The following is a 19659-nucleotide window of genomic DNA, read 5'->3' on the forward strand; positions in this document are numbered from 1 at the left end:
TGTGCAAAGCCACCCTGGGGCACTCCAAACCTGGGTGTCACCCAGCGCCGAGAGCCTGGAGACTCTGCAGTTCTGAAAAGAATGCTGAGCTCAGTTGCCTGGCCGAGCTGGGAGAACTCAATCAAGGGGGAAGAGAGGCAGGGTGGTATAAGAACAGAAAGTAGTTGAAAAGTCAGGGAACCCAAGGTATATTCTCAGTTCCTGTGCTGTGTTACCCAGTGACCTTGGATGAGTCATCTTGCTTTGCAGGGCCTCAGTTTCATAATCTGTAAAATAGGTATAATGGCAGGGGGCGCCTGGGTTGCCAAGTGAGTTAAGCCTCTGCCTTCAGCTCGGGTCATGATCTCAGGGTCCTGGGATCGAGCCCCGAATGGGGCTCTCTGCTCAGCGGGGAGCCTGCTTCGCCCTGCCCCCACCTGCCTCTCTGCCTACTTGTGATCTCTCTCTCTGTCAAATAAATAAATTAAATTAAATAAATAGGTATAATGGCAGTATTGATCTCATAGGATTGGTACGAGAATTATAGGAACTGAAAATCTACGAAGCATTTGGAGCTGTGCTGGTACAGTGCAAGCCATCGGCACACATTTACCATCATTGTCTGTCAGATGATCAGGAGAGACAGGAGGGTCCACTATCATTTCTGTTGAGATGATGCCCTTACAGATATGTTCCTATAAATTTCACTTTTCTGGGCAACTGGGATAATGACTATTTAAAGACTACCTGATCCCTAAAATGACCAATAATGGGAAATTTTGGTCTTCTACATTTTGATTCTGATTTTTAGAGGAGCGACAGGGCTCCCCACTTTGTAAATCTGACTCATACCCAGGGCACTAAGTAGTTAAAGAATGGACGGCTTCATTGTCAGAACGGAACGTCAACCAGAGATGGAGTGTCCCCCAATCCATCTGCAGGCTTTGTAGCTGGGGCTCTTCAAACCGGGTGTGCTGCGGTCCCCAGTGCTTTGCACCTACTCTGTGTATCGTATATATCACCCTGAAATGTTTGCTGAATGAATTACTAGCAACAACCTAACTGCAGAAGCCACCGCTACACTTGGTTCTTACAATCACGGCTGCCCTGAAGCCTGTTCTCCTGACTCAGGCCACAGCATCTCCACTGGGCAGCTCGGCCCCGACCGGCCAGGAGGCAAAACACTTGTTCTCCTCAGAAGTGAGTTCAGATTAAGGACGACCCTAGAGCACTGCAGCCTCACTTCTGCTTTCCTGGCTTCCGTTTTCCACCAGGCATGACTAAGTGCCAGGGGTTGTGTCTGTCTGGGAAGATAAGAGTCACTGGAATTTTTCATCCCCTTCTCCACGTGCAGCCTTCCTGCTAGTTTGGAGGGTGTGAGGCAGCATCTATCCTTTGCTCCCTTACGACACCCCCCTTCTTCCTTTGCCCACTGATTCTAGGGATAAGTTCAGCCACAGGAATGTTTACTTTCCCTTCAAGGTACTCAGTGCCAGGTCTCTATATTCCCAGGAGAGCTATTTCTGCTCGAGAGTACCCCGGGCTCTCCTCCATGGCCACAGCAGCCCCCAGCCTCCCAGGTGAGCCACCAGGAGGACGGCAGGCCACACACCGGCTCGGTGGATGGCTGTGTGCACGCGGGCAGTGATTTCCCTGCACCGCTCCTGGGAGCAAGGGAGTGGGCAACAGGCAGAGTAAAGGCGGGAGGTCAGAGGTGGCTTGGGCTGGACCCTGGACCAGTGAGCAGGAGCACAGTGTTCTAATCATAGTACTGTCTGGTCTTGAACGTGTTTTTCAGGAAATGAAAATGGTGCATTGAATGTCAAGTCTATGCCAACTGCTATGCTAAGGGGCTTCTGCCAATCCTTTCACTTAATTCCCACCACAATGGCTGATGCTTACCATACTCGGTCTTGGCTGTACCAGATGGTTCCTAAGGCTCCTTCCAAGCTCCATGTCCCGAGACTGGTCCCCACTGTCACACCTACACTTCCGCTCGGCCACCCATCTCAGCTCTGCTGTGGGCTCTGTTGCCGCGCTCTGAGCAGAGGTAACTGCCCCACTACCTGCTCCTTGTTTCTGCTCACCTCTATAAAGCTGCACTTCAACACATCATGAACCTGGCTCATTTGTGCTGCACGGTCTGACAACACACAAGACAGAATCCCATTTCCGAAGAAGCGAGGCCTCTGCCTGTCGCTCATAATGTGCATAGGATGGACGGGTCTGACTGTTCTTTGCTGCTTCCCTTTTTTCTAGAACTCATGCCTTAATGAAAAGTGATCAAGACAAGCAGCTTGGCCCTCCTGCCTCGGCCGGACTCCACATCACACATGACCACCCCGAGCAGCCCTGGCGGCACCTGTCAAAAACCAACACGTACATCGGAACGGTCAAGCCTAATTCCCAAGAAGCTGTTTTAACTTGACATCTGAAAATGTATTACATCTAGAAGTATTTTACTGGGTGTGTGTTCAGGGCACATGTGTGCACGTTCCGCAACCGAAGTGTTCTATAAATACCAGATACAGGTTGTACGAAAAAGCATCACGTACAGAGCGTACTTAATTCCATTTAGTAATGTTTTCAATTTGCATCTGACCTCTGGCCACAGAGATGGAATTTTCTCAACGTGGATAAAAAAGCAATGCTAAGCTACCTTACATACAATTTTCACTTAAAATCCCCCAATACAGGGGAACTTAGTCATCATCAACTACTAGCCCAGTGCTTTTAGATGAGGGCCCGAGGCCTGAGGTGAAGTTTCTTTCCCAAGAACACATGTGCAATTGATAATCGTGCTTGGATGAGAACGAGGTCTCCCAACTCCCAGGTCACTATTCTTTGCGTTATGTTCATTTACTGTTACATTTCTTCTTCCAACAGTTCAACTTCTGTTGAGCTCTGATTCCATTGATAAATGTATGTTTCTACTTTGATGGGCTATAAAAAAAAACACCCGAACCCATTTCCCTAGCCTTTTGGCTCTGTAGGACAGCTGCCTATTTTTCCAAGAAAGAGAATAAATGGCCATAACTCACAAACAAGGAAGTAGCTGTATGTGGTTATCGCCACATTTTCACAGGGGCTGGGAGGGATCATCAGAACCCTTCCCTGAGCACTCGGTAGCTTTATGATGGTACAGCTCGGTCCATTTCCATGACAAAGATGTCTTGATTACCCAGCTACTCTTTTCACGTGCGGTTTCTTCTGGCTTACATGACTGAGACCAGAAAGGAAACCCTCACCCTGTGTACCACTGAGAAAGGAGGAGGGCAGGACGGATGTTGGGGGGGGGCGGAGGGGGGCGGGGAAGTATCAGTCCTTAAAGCAGACCTCAGAAAGCCCAAAGAGTGGAATCAAAAGAAGCTAGGGACACAGTGGCAGAGCCTGTAAAAGAGGGCCTGGGGGGGTCCTGCTCAAGGGGGGCAGGTCAGGAGGCTGAGCAGGGCTGCAAACGCTCCGTGCCTGGTACGGCCTGGCCGGCGCGGGCTGGAAGGTGGTACGCGGCTCTCTCGGGATGAGGGCTGCATTAGCAGTAGTGGACGGCCAGGCTTTTGAAGGAAGCTTATCGTTTCACAGCAACAGATGTCAGGTTCTAATAAATAACATGTTCTCTCTGACCTACGCAATTTGGAGAGGATGCCTGGACGGCAGGCAGAGCTGGATTCCTCCCCATCTCGCTTGCTCTCTGTTCTGAAAGGAAAAACAAACCAAATCCCTTGAAGATACTTTTCAAAATGATTCTCTTGGAGAGTTCAAGGACCCGATCATTCCATGTTATTTATTTACTTTACTTCTCTCTTCACAGCTTCTATAGTTCTCAACCCTGGGAGGGACAGGCGTGCTTGCCCAGGAAGGAACCCGGGGCATACGGGTGAGGGGAAGGCTTGGGTGACCCTGGCCTTCCCCGGTTCCATCCTGGTTCTGTTTCCATCCTCCCGGGGCACCCTGATTGCCCAAGCTGTGCTGGCCAGGCCAGAAAATTCCCTCTTCTCTCCAGAAGGGAGGACAGCTAATATGAGTCTGGGATTTTTTTTTTTTTTAAGGGAATTCTTCCTAGGGAACTTAAGGCAAAATAAAATAATAAAGAAAACCCATGAATCATAGCAGCATTGGAACTGTAGGTTCTATCGCTGGGGCACAGCCTCCTGGGAGCCCAGACCTGATGGCTTTTCCTCCCTCACTGCCTTCCCTTCTGCCAGTGACTCTTCTGGCCCACAGTGGCTCAGTTCAGTAGCTGCTCCCCTCGCAGAGGGGATACGTGGGGGTGAGCAATCACAGCTGGCCACAATTCTTACCTTCCTGGTCATTCCCCTACCCTTCATTGCAGACGACGGTTCCAGAAATATAGCTATAAACAGGAGGAGGGATGGGAGCCAGAGAGGTGGTAGGGAGAAGGGGAGGCAGTGGTCCAGGGAGAAAGAGAGGGTGGCAAAGTCCCTGCCAGGGTTTTCCGTAACACTGATGGGTGTCACACCTCTCAGGGTGTTCCTCTGGCCAGCTGACCAAGCACAGGGACCGCAGAGGGAGGCCTGACTCTGCAAAGGAAATCTCAACGGGAACAGAGCATAGTTTGGGCTGCCTTAAGGAGCTGCCAACAAGGCAGCAAGGAAGTGACTGAGTGAGTTCTGGATAACAATCACATACACAGGCTCACATTACAAGCACTTCCACTTCATCAACAGCCCTCCCACAGCCCTCCTCTAGTCCCAAAGAATTCTCAGGCCTCAGGGCTCCCATGACCACACTGCACTACCCGTGGAAACGGCTTCCACGCTGTGCTCCACGGACCCAGAGGGACCCAGAGGGGCCTCACAGCCACAGTAAGGGTGGGGATGGGGAGCAAATCAGGTGGGGGCATCGAACCCCCTTCTCTGCAATCAAGGAAAGGAGATTTTTTTTTTATGTGGTTTATTTAGAGGGCTAATGCATAAGACTGGATTGAAGCATTTAGCAGCTAATGACAAATTTGAAGAAAACTGTGTCTTTGGGAATACTGAGGTATTAACAATGAAAGATAATTGAAATAGTCTAGAATGCAGATGATTTTTAAAGAACCTCTGAAAGAGAAAATTATTCTGCAAAGACAACTGGGTGACTAATAATGTGAGTATGCAGGGTGATGAACATATGGGGAATTATGGACTGCTTTGGGAGCACTTGGATAGGTTTCTAAATAAGAAAATAACATCTCTCTCTGACCTTGAGGCAAGAAGGGAAACAACAAATGGTTTTGGGAGGTTCATGAATTACTCCAATGTGTTGACTGAGAAGCTATTTTTTGAAATATTCTTCAAGTGATTCCATTTTTATATAATGGATTTAATTTGTGACAAAGCATTGCAGTGGGTGATGTGGGGTTAAATCCTATTCTAAGAAACTACTTAGGCCTCTAGGATCAAGCTGATGTTTTATACAATGAAACTCAAGGAAAACGCCCTCCATCTAGTCACAGATTTATCAGACTAGAAAGGATTAATAAAATCATCTGACTGATTCATCTAGATAGATTTAAGCTATACAAGATGCCAAGGTAGGTAATAAAGTAAATTCAGATTTTTTTTCCAAAGTGACAGTTGGCTTTATGTAGATTAAACAATTGGAGCACAGTTTTGTTTTTTTTTTTTTCAACATTCTAAGCTGGTTGGGTTGGCACCAAGAAGATACAACCATAGGTGATACTGCCCATGGATGGGACAGCCCAGAAGCTAAGAATCTCTTGCCAACTCACTGAGGCTGGGGAACTGTTCAGTTGGGTGCAATACTGACTCTGCTATCCTTTAACTGAAACTCTTTTTCCGTCCAGGCATAGTGACACTGATGGTGAACAACGACTGAGTGCTCTCAACACGCCAGACCCTCTGCTGGACAATTCACCTACATCACCCCATGTGGTACTCACAATTCCAAGATGGCCCGAGATCCCTCACCCAATCCCCAGGACTGTGAAAATGGATTTCATTCCTGTAATTGGGATTGTTAGGTTACATGGAACAGATGACTTTAAGAAAGGGAGATTAAAGGTAGGCCTGACCTAATCAAATGACCCCTTTAAGTCTGAGTTCAGAAGTCAGTGACACCAAAGTCAGAGGTTAGAAATGGGAGGATTTGATGCACCGCCACTGGCTTGATGGTGGAGGGGCCACGTGGCAGGAAGTAGCCTCCAGCTGACAGCCAGGAAGGAAACCAGTACCTCAGTCCTACAACCACAAAGAATGAACTCTGCCAACAACCCGAATGAGCTTGGAAGAGGCTCTGGGCCTCAGATGAGAGAGCAGCCCCGGTCAACGTCTTCGGTTGTTTGGGACCCTGAAAGGAGACCCAGGAAGGCTGTACTGGACTCCCAAGCCACAGAAACTAGATAATAATCTGTGGGGTTTTAAGCTGTTAAGTGTGTCGTAGTCTGCTAATTAACAATAGAAAACCAGGGCGGCTTAACCAGTTGGTTAAGCTTCTGCCTTTGGCTCGGGTCATGATCCTGAGGACCTGGGATCAAGCCCTGCACTGGGCCCCCTGCTCGGCAGGGAGTCTGCTTCTCCCTGTCTGCCCCTCCCCCCACTCACGCAAACACAAATGTCCTCTCTCTCAAATAAAAAAAATCTTAAACAAAAAAAAAACAGAAAATCATACACACTATTTGATACTCATAATAACCTCTACAACTACCTTAACTATTTAACAGAGAAGGGGACAGACTCAGGGAGATTATGAATTTGCCCAAAGTCACACAGCTGGTGAATGGTAGAAACAGGTTTCAACTCAGCTGTCTTGACTTTAGGGTCAGTGCTCTTAACTACCACAAGCATTTCCTCTCTGTATTCATGTTATTCAAGTGCCAGGCCCCTGAGGAGGGAGGCTCAGACAAGTGGTAAAGAGAATGGGGGAACTGTACCTGTCTGCCTGGGGACAGATGTGCAGAAAGTCAGAGGCCCTGTGTTGGGCCCTGACTACTAGAAGTTGGCTGTGTGCCCTTAGGAAAGTCCCTTCATCACTCTGAGCCTCAGTTTCTTTATCTGTATGAAGGACAATGAGATTTCTATACTGTACCCCACACAGGGCTGCAGTGATGATCCCATGAAGGTGTGCGAGGGTGCACTGTAAATGGTCAAGTCCACAGGCAAACAAAGGTGCATGGATGTCATCCAGGGATAGCTTCCTTTTCTTGATGACTTCGAGTCTCAACGTCTTCTGTGTATAGGATGGATATTGTTCTCTGATGGCTTGTTCCAAGGAAGACATTTAAAAATTAGTGGGGGTTTTTGGGGAAGGAAATGAGTCTCCTTGTTCTTTATTTGGGAATTACAGAATAAGGTGGAATGTGATTTTTCTTTCTTCTTTTAAGTTCTTTAAAAGTCAGCTCACTGTTAAAAGCCAAAGTAGTAAGAATGTACTATGGGATTCACAAAATATGTAGAAGTGAAACATTTGGGTATTATGCTACAGAGGACAGTAGAAAGTATAAAAAGCATTAGGAGTGTTTTAAGTTTTTGCATTGTCCTTAAAGTGTTATGATATTACTTCATAGTAGACAATGATAAATTAAGGATGTGTTTTAGTGGATTAATAACTCAAATATGACACAAAGAGCTGTAGCTAAAAGGACAATAGGAGAAAGAATGTTATACTAAAAAATACTCAAATAAATCAAAGGGAAGATTTGAAAGGGAAGAACAAAGGAATATAAAATACATAAACATATCAATGAAATTAAGTAACAAACAGTATGATGGTAGATTTCAACTCCATCAGTTCATTACCTACACGAAATGTACGTAAGCCAAATACTCTGATTAAAAGGCAGAGATTATCAGACTAGATTTAAAGAAAACCAACCTACAAAAGATTTCCTTGAAATATAAAGACACATAGGATGAAAGAAAAAGGATGAACAAAGATAAACCATGCAAAAAATACATATAAGAAAGCTGGTATAACCATATTAATATCAAACAAACCAGACTTCAAGTCAAGGAGAGTTACCAGAAATAGAGAGGGTCATTTCAGAATGATCAAAGGGCTAATTTAGCCAGACATAATAATTCTGAATATATATGTACCTAAGTAACAAGCCTCCAAATCCAAAAAGCAAGAATGGACAGGACTAAAAGGAGAAATAAACCACAGGTGGAAAGTTTAACACCTCCTTTCAAAAACTGATATAATAATAAACACAAAAAATAACAGTAAGGATATCGAAGTTTTAAATAATAGTAAGAAGTAGTTTGACTTAATTAATATTGTACATATAATACCATAATTCAAAAATGCAGGACACACATTCTTTTGAAGTTCACATGGACTATCTACAAAGACAGGCAATATATTGGGCCACAGTACAAATCTCAACAGATTTCAAAGGCTTAAATATGATCTCTAATGAAAACAGAATTAAATTAGAAATCAGTAAGATATCTAGAAAAATCCCCAAACACTTGAAATTCAAGCAGCACAATTATAAACAATGCATGGTTCAGAAAGAATTCACAAGAGAAATCAGAAATATTTCTAACAAAGTAACAAAAAATGTATCAAAATTTGTGGGATGCAGTTAATGCAAACCTTAAAAGAGAAATCTGTAGTTTAAAGGCTTATAGTAGAAGGGATTAAAATCAATGATGTAAGCTTCCAGTCTGAAAAAGAACAAATTAAACTGAAAACTAGAAGGAAGGAAATAATAAAGATAAAAGCATAAATTAATAAAATAAATTTCTTTGGAAAGATAAGTAAAACTGATATACCCCTAGCTAGACTGTTTTAAGAAAAGGAGAGAAAACAACAACAACACAGAAACTTTCACTATAAAGAATGAAAGAAATTTTATCACTATAGCCCACAGATATCACACCAGTCAATTCAACAACTTAGACTGGATAACTTGCTTAAAAAACACAACTTGCTAAAACTAACGCAAGAAAAAATGATGAATATCCCTATATTTAGTAAATATTTCTTTGAATTTCTTTCCATAAATAAAACTTTATTGAACATTAAAAAAACAAACAAACTACTGCTGAACCTACATAAACTCTTTTAGAAAACAGAGGTGGAAAGAAAATTTTCCAGTTTATTTTATGAAGCCAGCACGGTGCATTTATCAAAATCTAAAAGTACAACACAAATTTCTAGACCAACATCACTCATTAAAATAAGTGTGAAAATACAAAGATCTTAACACAACATTAGCAAATCAAATCTAATAATATAAAAAAGGATAGACATCATGACTGAGAAGGTTTATTGGTCCCTGGAATGCAAAGTTGGTCCAATATTCACAAACTAATTAACATAATTCACCACTTTAATAGAATAAAGCAAAACCATAGGATTGGGCCAATAGATACGGAAAAAGCATTCTACAGAATTCAACATTCATTCATGATAAAAACTCTTAGCGAAGTAGGAATATAAGAGAACTTCTTCAATGTTGTAGAGACATCTATGTAAAACCTACTGCTAACCTCAACCTTAGTGGGAACACATATGGCCAGATGTCTACTCTTAACACTGTGCACATTGTACTGGAGGTCCAAGCTAGTCCAAGTAGGTAAGAAAAAGAAATTCAAAACCACAAAAATAATAAAGATGGAAATAAAAAAGTAAAGCTGTTAACAGATGATATGATTGTTTATGTAAAAAAAAAAAACGCTTAAGAAAACTACAAAAAAGCTGCTAGAATTTAGTAGCAATCATGAACTTAGGCAATGTCACAGGACACCTGGCCAATATAGAAAAATCGTTTGTATACCTATATACCAGCAACAAGTCGAAAATAAAACCTAAGAAACTATCATTTACAATAAAACAAAACCACTTAAAAAATGCAAGACTTCTACAATGAAATATCAAAACACTTCTTAAAGAAATTAAAGACCTAAATGAAAACTCTTGTTTACTGAGTCAAAGATTCAATATTGTTAAAATGTCAATTTTCCCTCTTGTTGACCTATAGATTTAACACCATCCCAACCAAAATTTCAGTGGGCATTTTTTTTTTTCTGAGGGGAAGTTGGAGTTGGAATTGGCAAACTAATTCTAAAATTTATACGGAAATGCAAAGGACCCAGAATAGCCAAAACAATCTTTAAAAAGAACAAAGTTGAGGAATTTACATTTCCTGATTTTAAGAAATACTGGTATTAGGATACCAACAGAAAAACAGACCAATGAAACAGAACGGAGCATCCAGAAATAGACTGAGTCATATATAGTCAATTTCTTTTGACAAGAGTGTGAAGGTAATCAACAGAGAAAGAAAAACTTTTTCTTTTTCCTTTTTTTAAAAGATTATTTATTTATTTATTTCAGACAGAGATCACAAGTAGACAGAAAGGCAGGCAGAGAGAGAGGAAGGGAAGCAGGCTCTCCACTGAGCAGAGAGCCTGATGCGGGGCCCGATCTCAGGACCCTGGGATCACGACCTGAGCCGAAGGCAGAGGCTTCAACCCACTGAGCCACCCAGGCGCCCCAAGAAAAATTTTTCAACACATGTTGTTGGAATACCTGGATATATGTAAAAACTATTAACTTCAGTGTCCATCTCATACCATACACAACAATTAATTTGAGATGGATCAGAGACCTAAACGTCAAACCAAAATGAAAGCTTGTAAAACAAACAAACACAGAAGAATCTCTTCATGACCTTGTGGTAGGCAAATAAGTGTGAGGCTCCAGAAAGTATTAACATAAAAAGAAAACACTAAAAAAATAAATTTCATTAAAAATAAAAATTTTCTGCCCACCAAAAGACACTGTTAAGAAAATGAAAGGCAAGCCACAGATTGGGAGAAAATACTTGTAATGCATAAATCTGACAAATATATAAATAACTCTTAAAACTCAATGATAAAAAACCAACAGCCTAGTTAAAAATAGGCAAAATTTGAACAGGCACTTTTTGAAAGAAGATATACCAATAAGCACATGAAAAGATGATCAACGTCATTAATCATCAAGAAATTAAGATTAAAAAACACAACGACATCTCATTTCTTCCCCTCTGGAACAGCTAAAATTAAAAGACTGACGATACCAAGTGGTAGAGAGAATATGCAACAAAAGGAACCCGGTATATTAGCAGTGGGGGTGTAAGCTGGTCTAAAGACTTCAGAAAAAAGTTGTCAGTTTCTTATAAAGTTAATCATACACATACTCCCCTTCCCAGTTATTTACTCACAGAATTGAAACTGTATGTCTATAAAAAGGCACATATAAGAACGTTTTTAGCAGCTCATTTCATAAAGTCCCCAAAATGGAAACAACTAAATATATATACGCAGATGAGTGCATTAATAAATTATGGTATATTCCTACAATGGAAATCCCTCAGCAGCAAAAAAGGAATACCGTAACAGATAAATCTAGAATCTAGAATAAATCTAGAATAATTATGTTGACTACCGAAGACACAAAAGCGTACCATCTGTATTATTCCATTTATACAAAGTATCTAGAAAAGGAAAGACTATGACATGTGACAGGGTCTGTCCTGGAGATGGGGAGACTAACTGGAAAGGGGAGAAGGTAAGTCTGTCAAAACTCCAGCAAAAGATATACTGAAATCTGTCCACTTTATCGTATGTGAATGCATTGCAATAAATATCTTTAAAAGATAGATATGCAAAGCCCCCGCCTTCAAAGAACTCAACATTTGATTAACGAAATGAAACAATATAAAGATGTGAAAAAGAAAAATACGAGAGAGATTTCAAAGCAGCACCCCCGGTCCTTGACTTTCAACGGTTCCACTTAATTTGTTGATTTCACGATGACACAAAAGCGACACACATTCAGCAGAAACATACTTTTGAATTTTTAATTCTGATCTCTTCCCGGGCTAGTGAACGTGGCAGGATCCAGCTCGCTGCCTCTGCCCAGTCCACCACGCCATCGTGAAGGTGAACAGCGGACACGCTTACAACCGTTCTGTCCTCGTACAACCATGTACACTGTTCTGTAAATTATGTGAGCTCCTCAACACTGTATTATGAAATAAGCTTTGTGTTCGATGACTTTGCCCAACTGTGGCTAAAGTTAAGTGTCCTGTGTGCATTAAGGTAGTGCTACGCTAAGCTATGGTGTTGGGTAGGTTAGGTGTAATAAATGCATTTTCAGCTTATAAATTATATTTTCAATTCACAATGGGTTTATAGGTACATAACCCTTTTGAAAGCTAAGGAAGATCTGTACATGACCAACAGTCAACTGAGACTAGGAAGACGGAAAGAAGCTGCCTGCACGTTAGCATGGATGGAGGAAACCCTAAGGAAGAATGCTGACGATCTGAAGGTGCAGAAAGAGGGAAGAAGAAGGAGTGAGCAAAGGCACTATGGGACAAAGCAGAAGCTAAACACAAGAGTCTTTCATATGTCCATTCACTGACCCTTCATATCAAGCCCATCCAAAGGGAGGAGTACAGTCTTGTTTTACGGGATCAAGTTCAGAAAGGTTAAGAGCCCTGCCCAAGTCCACAGAGCTTATCTGATTAGAACTTGTGATAGCAGCCGGGCATGGACATCCGTGACCCCAAAACCTGTGCTCACCCAGCAGAGGGCATTTCACTTGTACAAACAGAATTCACTAGACAGCCATGAGCAAGAAGCACAAGTCCTAGGCAAAGCCCGGGTCAGTGCCAGAAAGTGTCCTTCCTGAGTTGACATGTTTAGAATTTTGCTTTAGAGGAGGGAATAAACAGCTGACTCCACTCGAAGGGCTCTATGCTGTTCATAAACCGTGAGAGTGTTTATGTCATGGGCAGAGCTCTCCAAGTGAATTATAGCCTTTTACGCACTGTGCACATACAATATTTTCACAGGATAAAGAAACAGGGCGTGTAAGGAATGCTACAGTTGACCTTCCTCTCTTTCTGTCCTTTCTCTCCAATCCTCTCCCCCAATCTCAAGCCTGTCCTGCAGGACAGCTCCCGGACTGTGTTTACCCATTACCTGGCTTTCCTGACACAGCCCAGGGAAGTTACTCGGTTCAATTTAAGAAGAGAGCTGTTAAACTACTTCTTCTTCCTAGTATGAGTGGCTGGCTTTTTCTTTTATTACATTTAAAACGAATCCATCTTCCCTACAGTAAAAGCAGATTTTTTTTAACCTTCCTTCAGATGTTTTCTTTAGACTGGTGTTAACATAAAGCAAATGTCTCCTGAAGCTCTGAACCAATCTGTTAAGATAAACAGGCTTCACTTACGACAGTCCTACACTGAAATCACAGGCTTGTGGTCTGCAACTCCTTGAAGACTCAATTCATACATGCTAAAATGTCTAGTTAAGAAACACACACACACACACACACACACACACACACACAGAGTTTTGCTATGGAAACCACAAGGACATGTCTGGTTCAGACTCCAAAGCACATACCACAAATAACAGCCCATCTTCTAAGGGCAGATCTTGTATATACACAGGGAAAGCCCAGAAAATTAAACAACTGCAATACCTCAAACATAAAACTTATTTTTGAATCCCCCCTTTCTTTCAAGTCTGTTTCAAGACATCTAAGTCTTAATCATTGTTATTAGGTATGTTTGCATATGTCTGTTGTTTTCCTTAAATAGAATTTCAGAATTGGACCTCATGGATAAAAGGGAAAATGCAGGCAAAAAGGGCACACCGACATCTCAGATAACACTTCTGGATTCTACATATGAATGTGGGAAGGTCTGTGTTCCTGCAGAAAGGGAAAGCGGCCCTGTCATCGTTGAACAGAGCTCCAGTTCTGATTAAGCGAAGGTTTTGTACCTACAGGGCGTACAGGAGATGCCAGGGGGCCCCCTGGGAGGGAAAGAAGTCTCAGGGAGGGGGAGACAAGAGCAAAAAGTCCTGCTAATCGAGAGCATTCTAGGTCTGGCAGGCCAGGTTTTGTTAGTCCTTAACATTGTCAGAAGTCTGGTATGATAAAGGCTTTGATCTCTCCTGCTGGGCTATAAATTCCACGAAGACATGGACAACCTCCAGTGTGTTTATCACAGTTTCCCCAGCATGGAGCCCATTGCCTGCACTATGGTAGATGCTCAATAAACAGTGAGTGACTGAATGAAGAGGATGTTTAATAAATATCCTTCACACCTGTGATTCTGTGGATCTCATCATCCTTCAGGGACGGGATCACAGGGGTGACCGGATGGTTGTTCAGAGCGATAAAGTAATAACCACTGGCCACTCTAACCATGACTTATTTTTGGAAACTGTGATTTTGGTCCACTGTGGCTTCAGTCTGGGAGGCCATGGTTCATGAAGACTGGTGTTCCAGATACTAAACATAAAACACCATAGAACACCAACATACTTATACATTTACCTATCCCATAGGACTTGTGAACACTTTCCACAGATAGGTTCATGGGCAGTACTTAAATCTCTACGCTCCAAACTCTAGCTGACTTCAACCTCTATCAGATTTCCAGCCTACATCCATAGGGATCCTACCAGTTCCAAGCTATTTGCGTAGCCATTCATTCAGACGAGGAATAATTCTGGGCAATGGTGGCAGAGATGTAATGAGGTATATAATGTTTTTTCCTTCAGAGACATTACAGTTCCACATGAAAAACTCGGTACTGGACCCACATACTGACCACTAAGCCTAAATTCTATTTGCTTACTGTCAGCTGAAATTTTCCGTTTTTTAAAAAAACAAATACGAAAGTAGCTTCCAACATGTTCATCATCAACATCATTTATCCACAACTCTAATTCTTCTAGTACTTCTTCTCTAATCTAAATAGACCAGTAGATTTCAGACAAACCCTGTAACCTATTTAAAAAAACAAAAACACAACAAACAACCTACCTGATGAGTCTAGATAAGGGGTTGGCAAACTTTTTCTGTAAAGGGCCAAACAGCAAATATTTCTGGCTCTGCAGGCCACATGTGATCTGTTGCAATTTCTCACTCTGCCATGGTAGCATGAAAGCAGCCATACAATAAAGTAAAGAAATGGGCGTGGCTGTGTTTCAATAAAACTTTATTTACAGAAACAGGCACAGGACAGGATTTAGCCTGCGGGCAGTAGCTTGCTAACCCCTGGTCTAGATAAGGGAAATGCTCTTATGTGTAGGAAACAGCAGTGGAGTCACTTACTTTGCTCTTTTGGCCATCTCATTTCCATCCCATCTGGGGCTGTATGGATAATTCTTCTGGGCCTGGGAATAAAGCTGTCCACTGTTGGTAAAGTGATAGACGGACTGGAATGTGAGCGTCGGCTGGTCTCGAGGGAAAAACAGGGGCAGGTCGACTGCAAAGACAAAAGAAAAGAAAACAAGTTCGGGCTTAAATGTATGGGTTTAACCTGGATGTTGGGTACAGACTCTATCTGAACCACAGAAACTGTTTGAGGCTTAGGTAAAAGGTATGGAGAGATGGAACAAGAAATACCCAGGTGGCTTCCCTGCCTTCAAAGAGTTTACAATCTAGGTACATACATGAAAATCACACATAAATAAATTTAACCAATATGAGGCATGAAGTGTGGGTGTTGACGGAAGTTATGCCCTGTTCTCAGAAGCCAGGCACTCCCAGCCACGTGAACTCCTCCCACGGCACTTACCTTGTCCGGGATTCCGTGGAGAAGTTAGCTGATTATCTGTTTTAAGTCTCTATTAAATCATAAACGCTTCAGACGTTGGGCAGTACCTTCCTCATCCAGCACTGGATGGGGGAAGCGGGTTGGAGGCTGTCCTTAAAGAAGGGATTTAGAACGGGGGCAAGAAAGCAGGTGATAATCTCTCTACTTTATAGGACACAGCCACGGGACCACCAGCAAAAATAAAGTTACCACTTTACTTCCAATCAAGCAGTGAATTCGGATACTCAGCACTTTGAAGCTTCTCCAGATGTGTTACCACATATAGTTCCTAAACCAGTGAGGGCTCCTTAGTGGAACAAAACAGGGACTCATCTGAGCACCGCATTAGGTCTGCTGAGAGAGTACAGACTGGTTCCAGTGCTGGGTCCTAACACGTATTATGTGCTCGTATCTGTTCATTTTGGGGTCCCTTCACTCAATTTTTAAGAATAAAATGATTCCTTCTTTTTAGTTTGAGGCAAACCGACATTATAAACACAGACTATTTCAATAGCACATTCCTCAAGGCATATCATGTATAGTTGTGTGGATGTTATCATTTCCAGGGGGAAGAACAGGCCCATAAACTTGGGGAAATATAATAATGAGGGAAAAAATGTGTATAGAATTTCCTAGCTTTACAGAGTACTTTTACATATTTTATCTAATTTGAGACTTGTGATTCCATGAAGGAGACATTATTTTTACCACGTGCATTTAACAGACAAGCAAACTTGAGACACCAAGGGGTTGACTGACTTGCCCCGGCCCTAGCTAGGTGGAGGCAGGGTTCAAATCTAGACCCACAGTGTAAACCCTGAGCTCCTTCTCTTGGGCCCCACTGCCTCCTGCTCTTCATGATACCAGTACAACCTGCTCACAACACAGTCGCTGTGTTACCATTACAGTTTAGGAAGCGAAAATCTCTACTGTGAAGAATGTACTAGATTCATCTTTTTGGCTACATGCAGCAGATACATGAAAATACACGCAAGCTGGCTGTGTACTGTCACTGTGCCAGTGTAGGGTGACATCTGACTTGGGCCAGGCCCTCTAAGCATCCAACACGATTTCATGAAGGAAAAGCCAAGTTTGCAGCAAACTTTAAAAAACCCCCAAAAAACAAGAAACAGAAAAACTGGCCGGTGGCAGGCCCTCTTCGGTCCCTGAGCGTCTCTGACTCTGACTCAGGGCTGCAGGGGGTTTCTACGTATGAATCAGCCCAACCCCAAGAAAGTGGCAAGACTGTGAATGTCCACTCGTAAGTCACATTTTCCACGTGCCTCTTTGTGCCAAAGCAGAGATGTAGTAACAGGCAGGAACAATACAAAATACGAAAAACAGACGGACTTTAATTAGAAATAATCCAATTCGGAAAACCCTTTTGAGTCCCTTTACATTGCAAAGCATGATTTGTAAGATCTTCAGTCATTTTGAACAAATATTGCTTTCTAAAATTAAGTTTATATCATTTCTGATTACTCACTGCATCTCCTCTAATTTTAGAAAAAATGCCTATTCACATACAGTTTAATTTGACTTCGATTGTTTATATTACATGTTAAGTTTCCAAATATAAAACAAGATTCACATTAACCCCCAGAGCAGTCATCAACAGCACTGGGGAAAAGCATTTAGCATGTAAGCTTCCCTTCAAAAATGCAGTCATTTTGAATAATAGAATTCAGTGGCAATAATTAACCAATTTAAAGTAAGTACAGTCACATTCAGTATCAAAGTAATACAGAGAATACCGCCGTCTCCAGGATTGTCAAACTACCAGCTTCTTCTGGGCTTTGGAATAGATTATATTTTTTTGTTCCTGTTACTTTGTTTTGTAGAAAATGAGTTGCTGGTATTTTGACATGCTGAAAACTGATTTTCCCACCTAGTTCTGAACCATCCACTTTGACCCCCTAATTGCCCAATTAAGATCAGAAACCATTCAAAATGTGAATGTAGATTTATTTACTCAGGCAAGTGAATTGTTCTGATTAAAGGGAAAAAAACTGCCAGCCAGCTACATGCTGATATGTACCGCGATCCCAGAAAAACATTGATTGCATGATTCTTTCTCCATGGAGCTTTTTCTAAAAAAGTATAGTTGAAGCCAATATGAAAATCTGAACACAGTAGCGGGATGATCAGCAAAGCAGGAGTGGTCAGAGTACTTGAGAAATAAAATCCGTAATCTACATATGAGAAAATAAAACTCAAAAAATATAAATATCTTATTCAACTTAACTAAACTGTATCCTATCTGTATCAGTCAGCAGTCAGTAAGAGGACAGATTCTTTAAAAATGTTCTGTATATGAGAGAGTTAATAACTAAAATGTTTATGAGAAATATTTCACATTTTTTCTTGTAAGAATGTTTCGAATGGTACAAATTAGTCAGAATTTTTTAAAAATACAAAGCTTGTTTTCCTTAGTCCCAAATGTTTCTGCCACTTAACGTTTGCCTATAAAGCTAACTCGTGATTTTTTTTTTCTCTTAAGGTTTTATTTTTAAGTAATCTCCACACCCAACGTGGGACTCAAACCCAACTCTGAGATCAAGAACCGCAGGCTTGGCAGCCCGGCGCCCCTCACTCAGGATTTTCTGTCACGAAGTCAAATAATGACTTGGAGGCCTTCAAACAGCTAACTCGCTCTGAGGGTACTCCCGGGGTTCCAAGCTGATTGGGCTCATAGCTTCAGCCAGATTGAAATGGAACATTTTAACCACTGGATTCCTTCAAACACAGCCCACCTACCCGCTCCCAGAGGAGAATCATTCCATTCGGTTCCGTTACTCATCCCAGGGCTGTTTTGACAACTGCCGCCTATTTCCTTCCTCCTGTATACAGAGACTGGATTTTGGTCAGCTCTCCATCCACGGGAGGGATGGTCCTCCCTTGTTCAGTATAATTTCAAGGACCACTGCCAAAGTATGACTTTCTTCAAGAACTTGTTGAAACAAGTCCCTGCCCTACACTTGCCATTTGGTGCGACCTGGGCACTTCACAGGATGCCCTCCCAGGGCCCTACTGCCCTGGCGGAGGGCAGGGATTGTGAGGCCCTCCCGGCTTGCCCTGTGCTGGACAGTCGCTGCAGGGACGAGTCCCACAGGTTGTACTCCCAGAGCTCGCGGTTGCTCTGTAGGCAACTGGCAGCCACGCGGCTTTGAGAAGGAGCCGAATATGGACCGACAAACTTTGCTGCCTCCTCTACACCATGCTGGGATTTGGAAGGACAGATGCAGTTTTGCTTTCTCTAGTAAACAAGTTTAATTGTCCCCAAATGCTCATCCTTTCACCATAAGACAAACTCATGAGAGCTGTATCTAAATTCATAAGACTCTCTAGAAATTTGTCACTTCTCCGAAGACCTCACGATGGAAAAATGGCCTTGAGCAGCCAAAAGGAATGCCACGTCACGTAGGTGACACACAGGACAGCTATCAGGTAGGTACTCAGAGCGCTTGAGGCACAGTTCTCCCAAGTTTGGTCATAGGATCTTTCCAGAAAAAAGTAATCTAACTATGGCAAGATTAGGACAACATACATGAATAGTAAGTCATGATAACTAGCAGTCTGGCACAGAGGAAGGAGAGAGAATAAATAAAACCAGACTTAGAAAATAAAAAATAATCCCAGTCTGGGGTCATTCAGCATAGAATGAAAAGCCCAATCATCCCTCAAGCTATTGCCATACTCTAAGTGATATTCACTCCCAATTTTGGTAACTTGGCAGACACTCTTGGTTCCCTACTAACAGCCATCCATTGTCCATCCTTTTCTTTTCTTTCTTTCTTTCTTTTTTTTTTTTTTTAAAAAAGAGAGAAGGGAGGAGGTACAGAGGGAGAGGGAGAGAGGAAAAATCTTAAGCTGGCTCCACACCCAGTGCAGAGCTCAATGCAGGGCTTGATCTCATGACCCTGAGATCATGACTGGAGCCGAAATCTAGAGTCAGACATTTAACCAACTGAGCCACCCAGGTTCCTCTCCATCCCCCTTTATTGTGGGTAGAGCCCTCCTCCCACTTCAGAGTCCCAAAGTGCTGGGTGTTTACTCTCTCAGCCTTCTCTAAGACCAAGGCATGGAAATGTGACTCA

The 19659-nt window shown here is 42.4% G+C and overlaps 1 protein-coding gene across 2 annotated transcripts in view; it reads right to left on the reverse strand.

The window, feature by feature from the left end:
- BABAM2 (BRISC and BRCA1 A complex member 2) overlaps positions 1–19659 on the reverse strand; it is a 401322-nt gene that overhangs the window by 18843 nt on the left and 362820 nt on the right. For both annotated transcript variants that reach the window (XM_080812666.1, XM_080812665.1), the window contains one exon: positions 15079–15232. In XM_080812666.1, coding sequence (XP_080668792.1) covers positions 15097–15232 — 136 coding nt within the window. In that variant the 3' untranslated portion in view covers positions 15079–15096. The remainder of the gene's footprint in view (positions 1–15078; positions 15233–19659) is intronic.

The sequence above is a fragment of the Martes martes genome (assembly GCF_963455335.1).
Source record: "Martes martes genome assembly, chromosome: 9".
NCBI lineage: Eukaryota > Metazoa > Chordata > Mammalia > Carnivora > Mustelidae > Martes > Martes martes.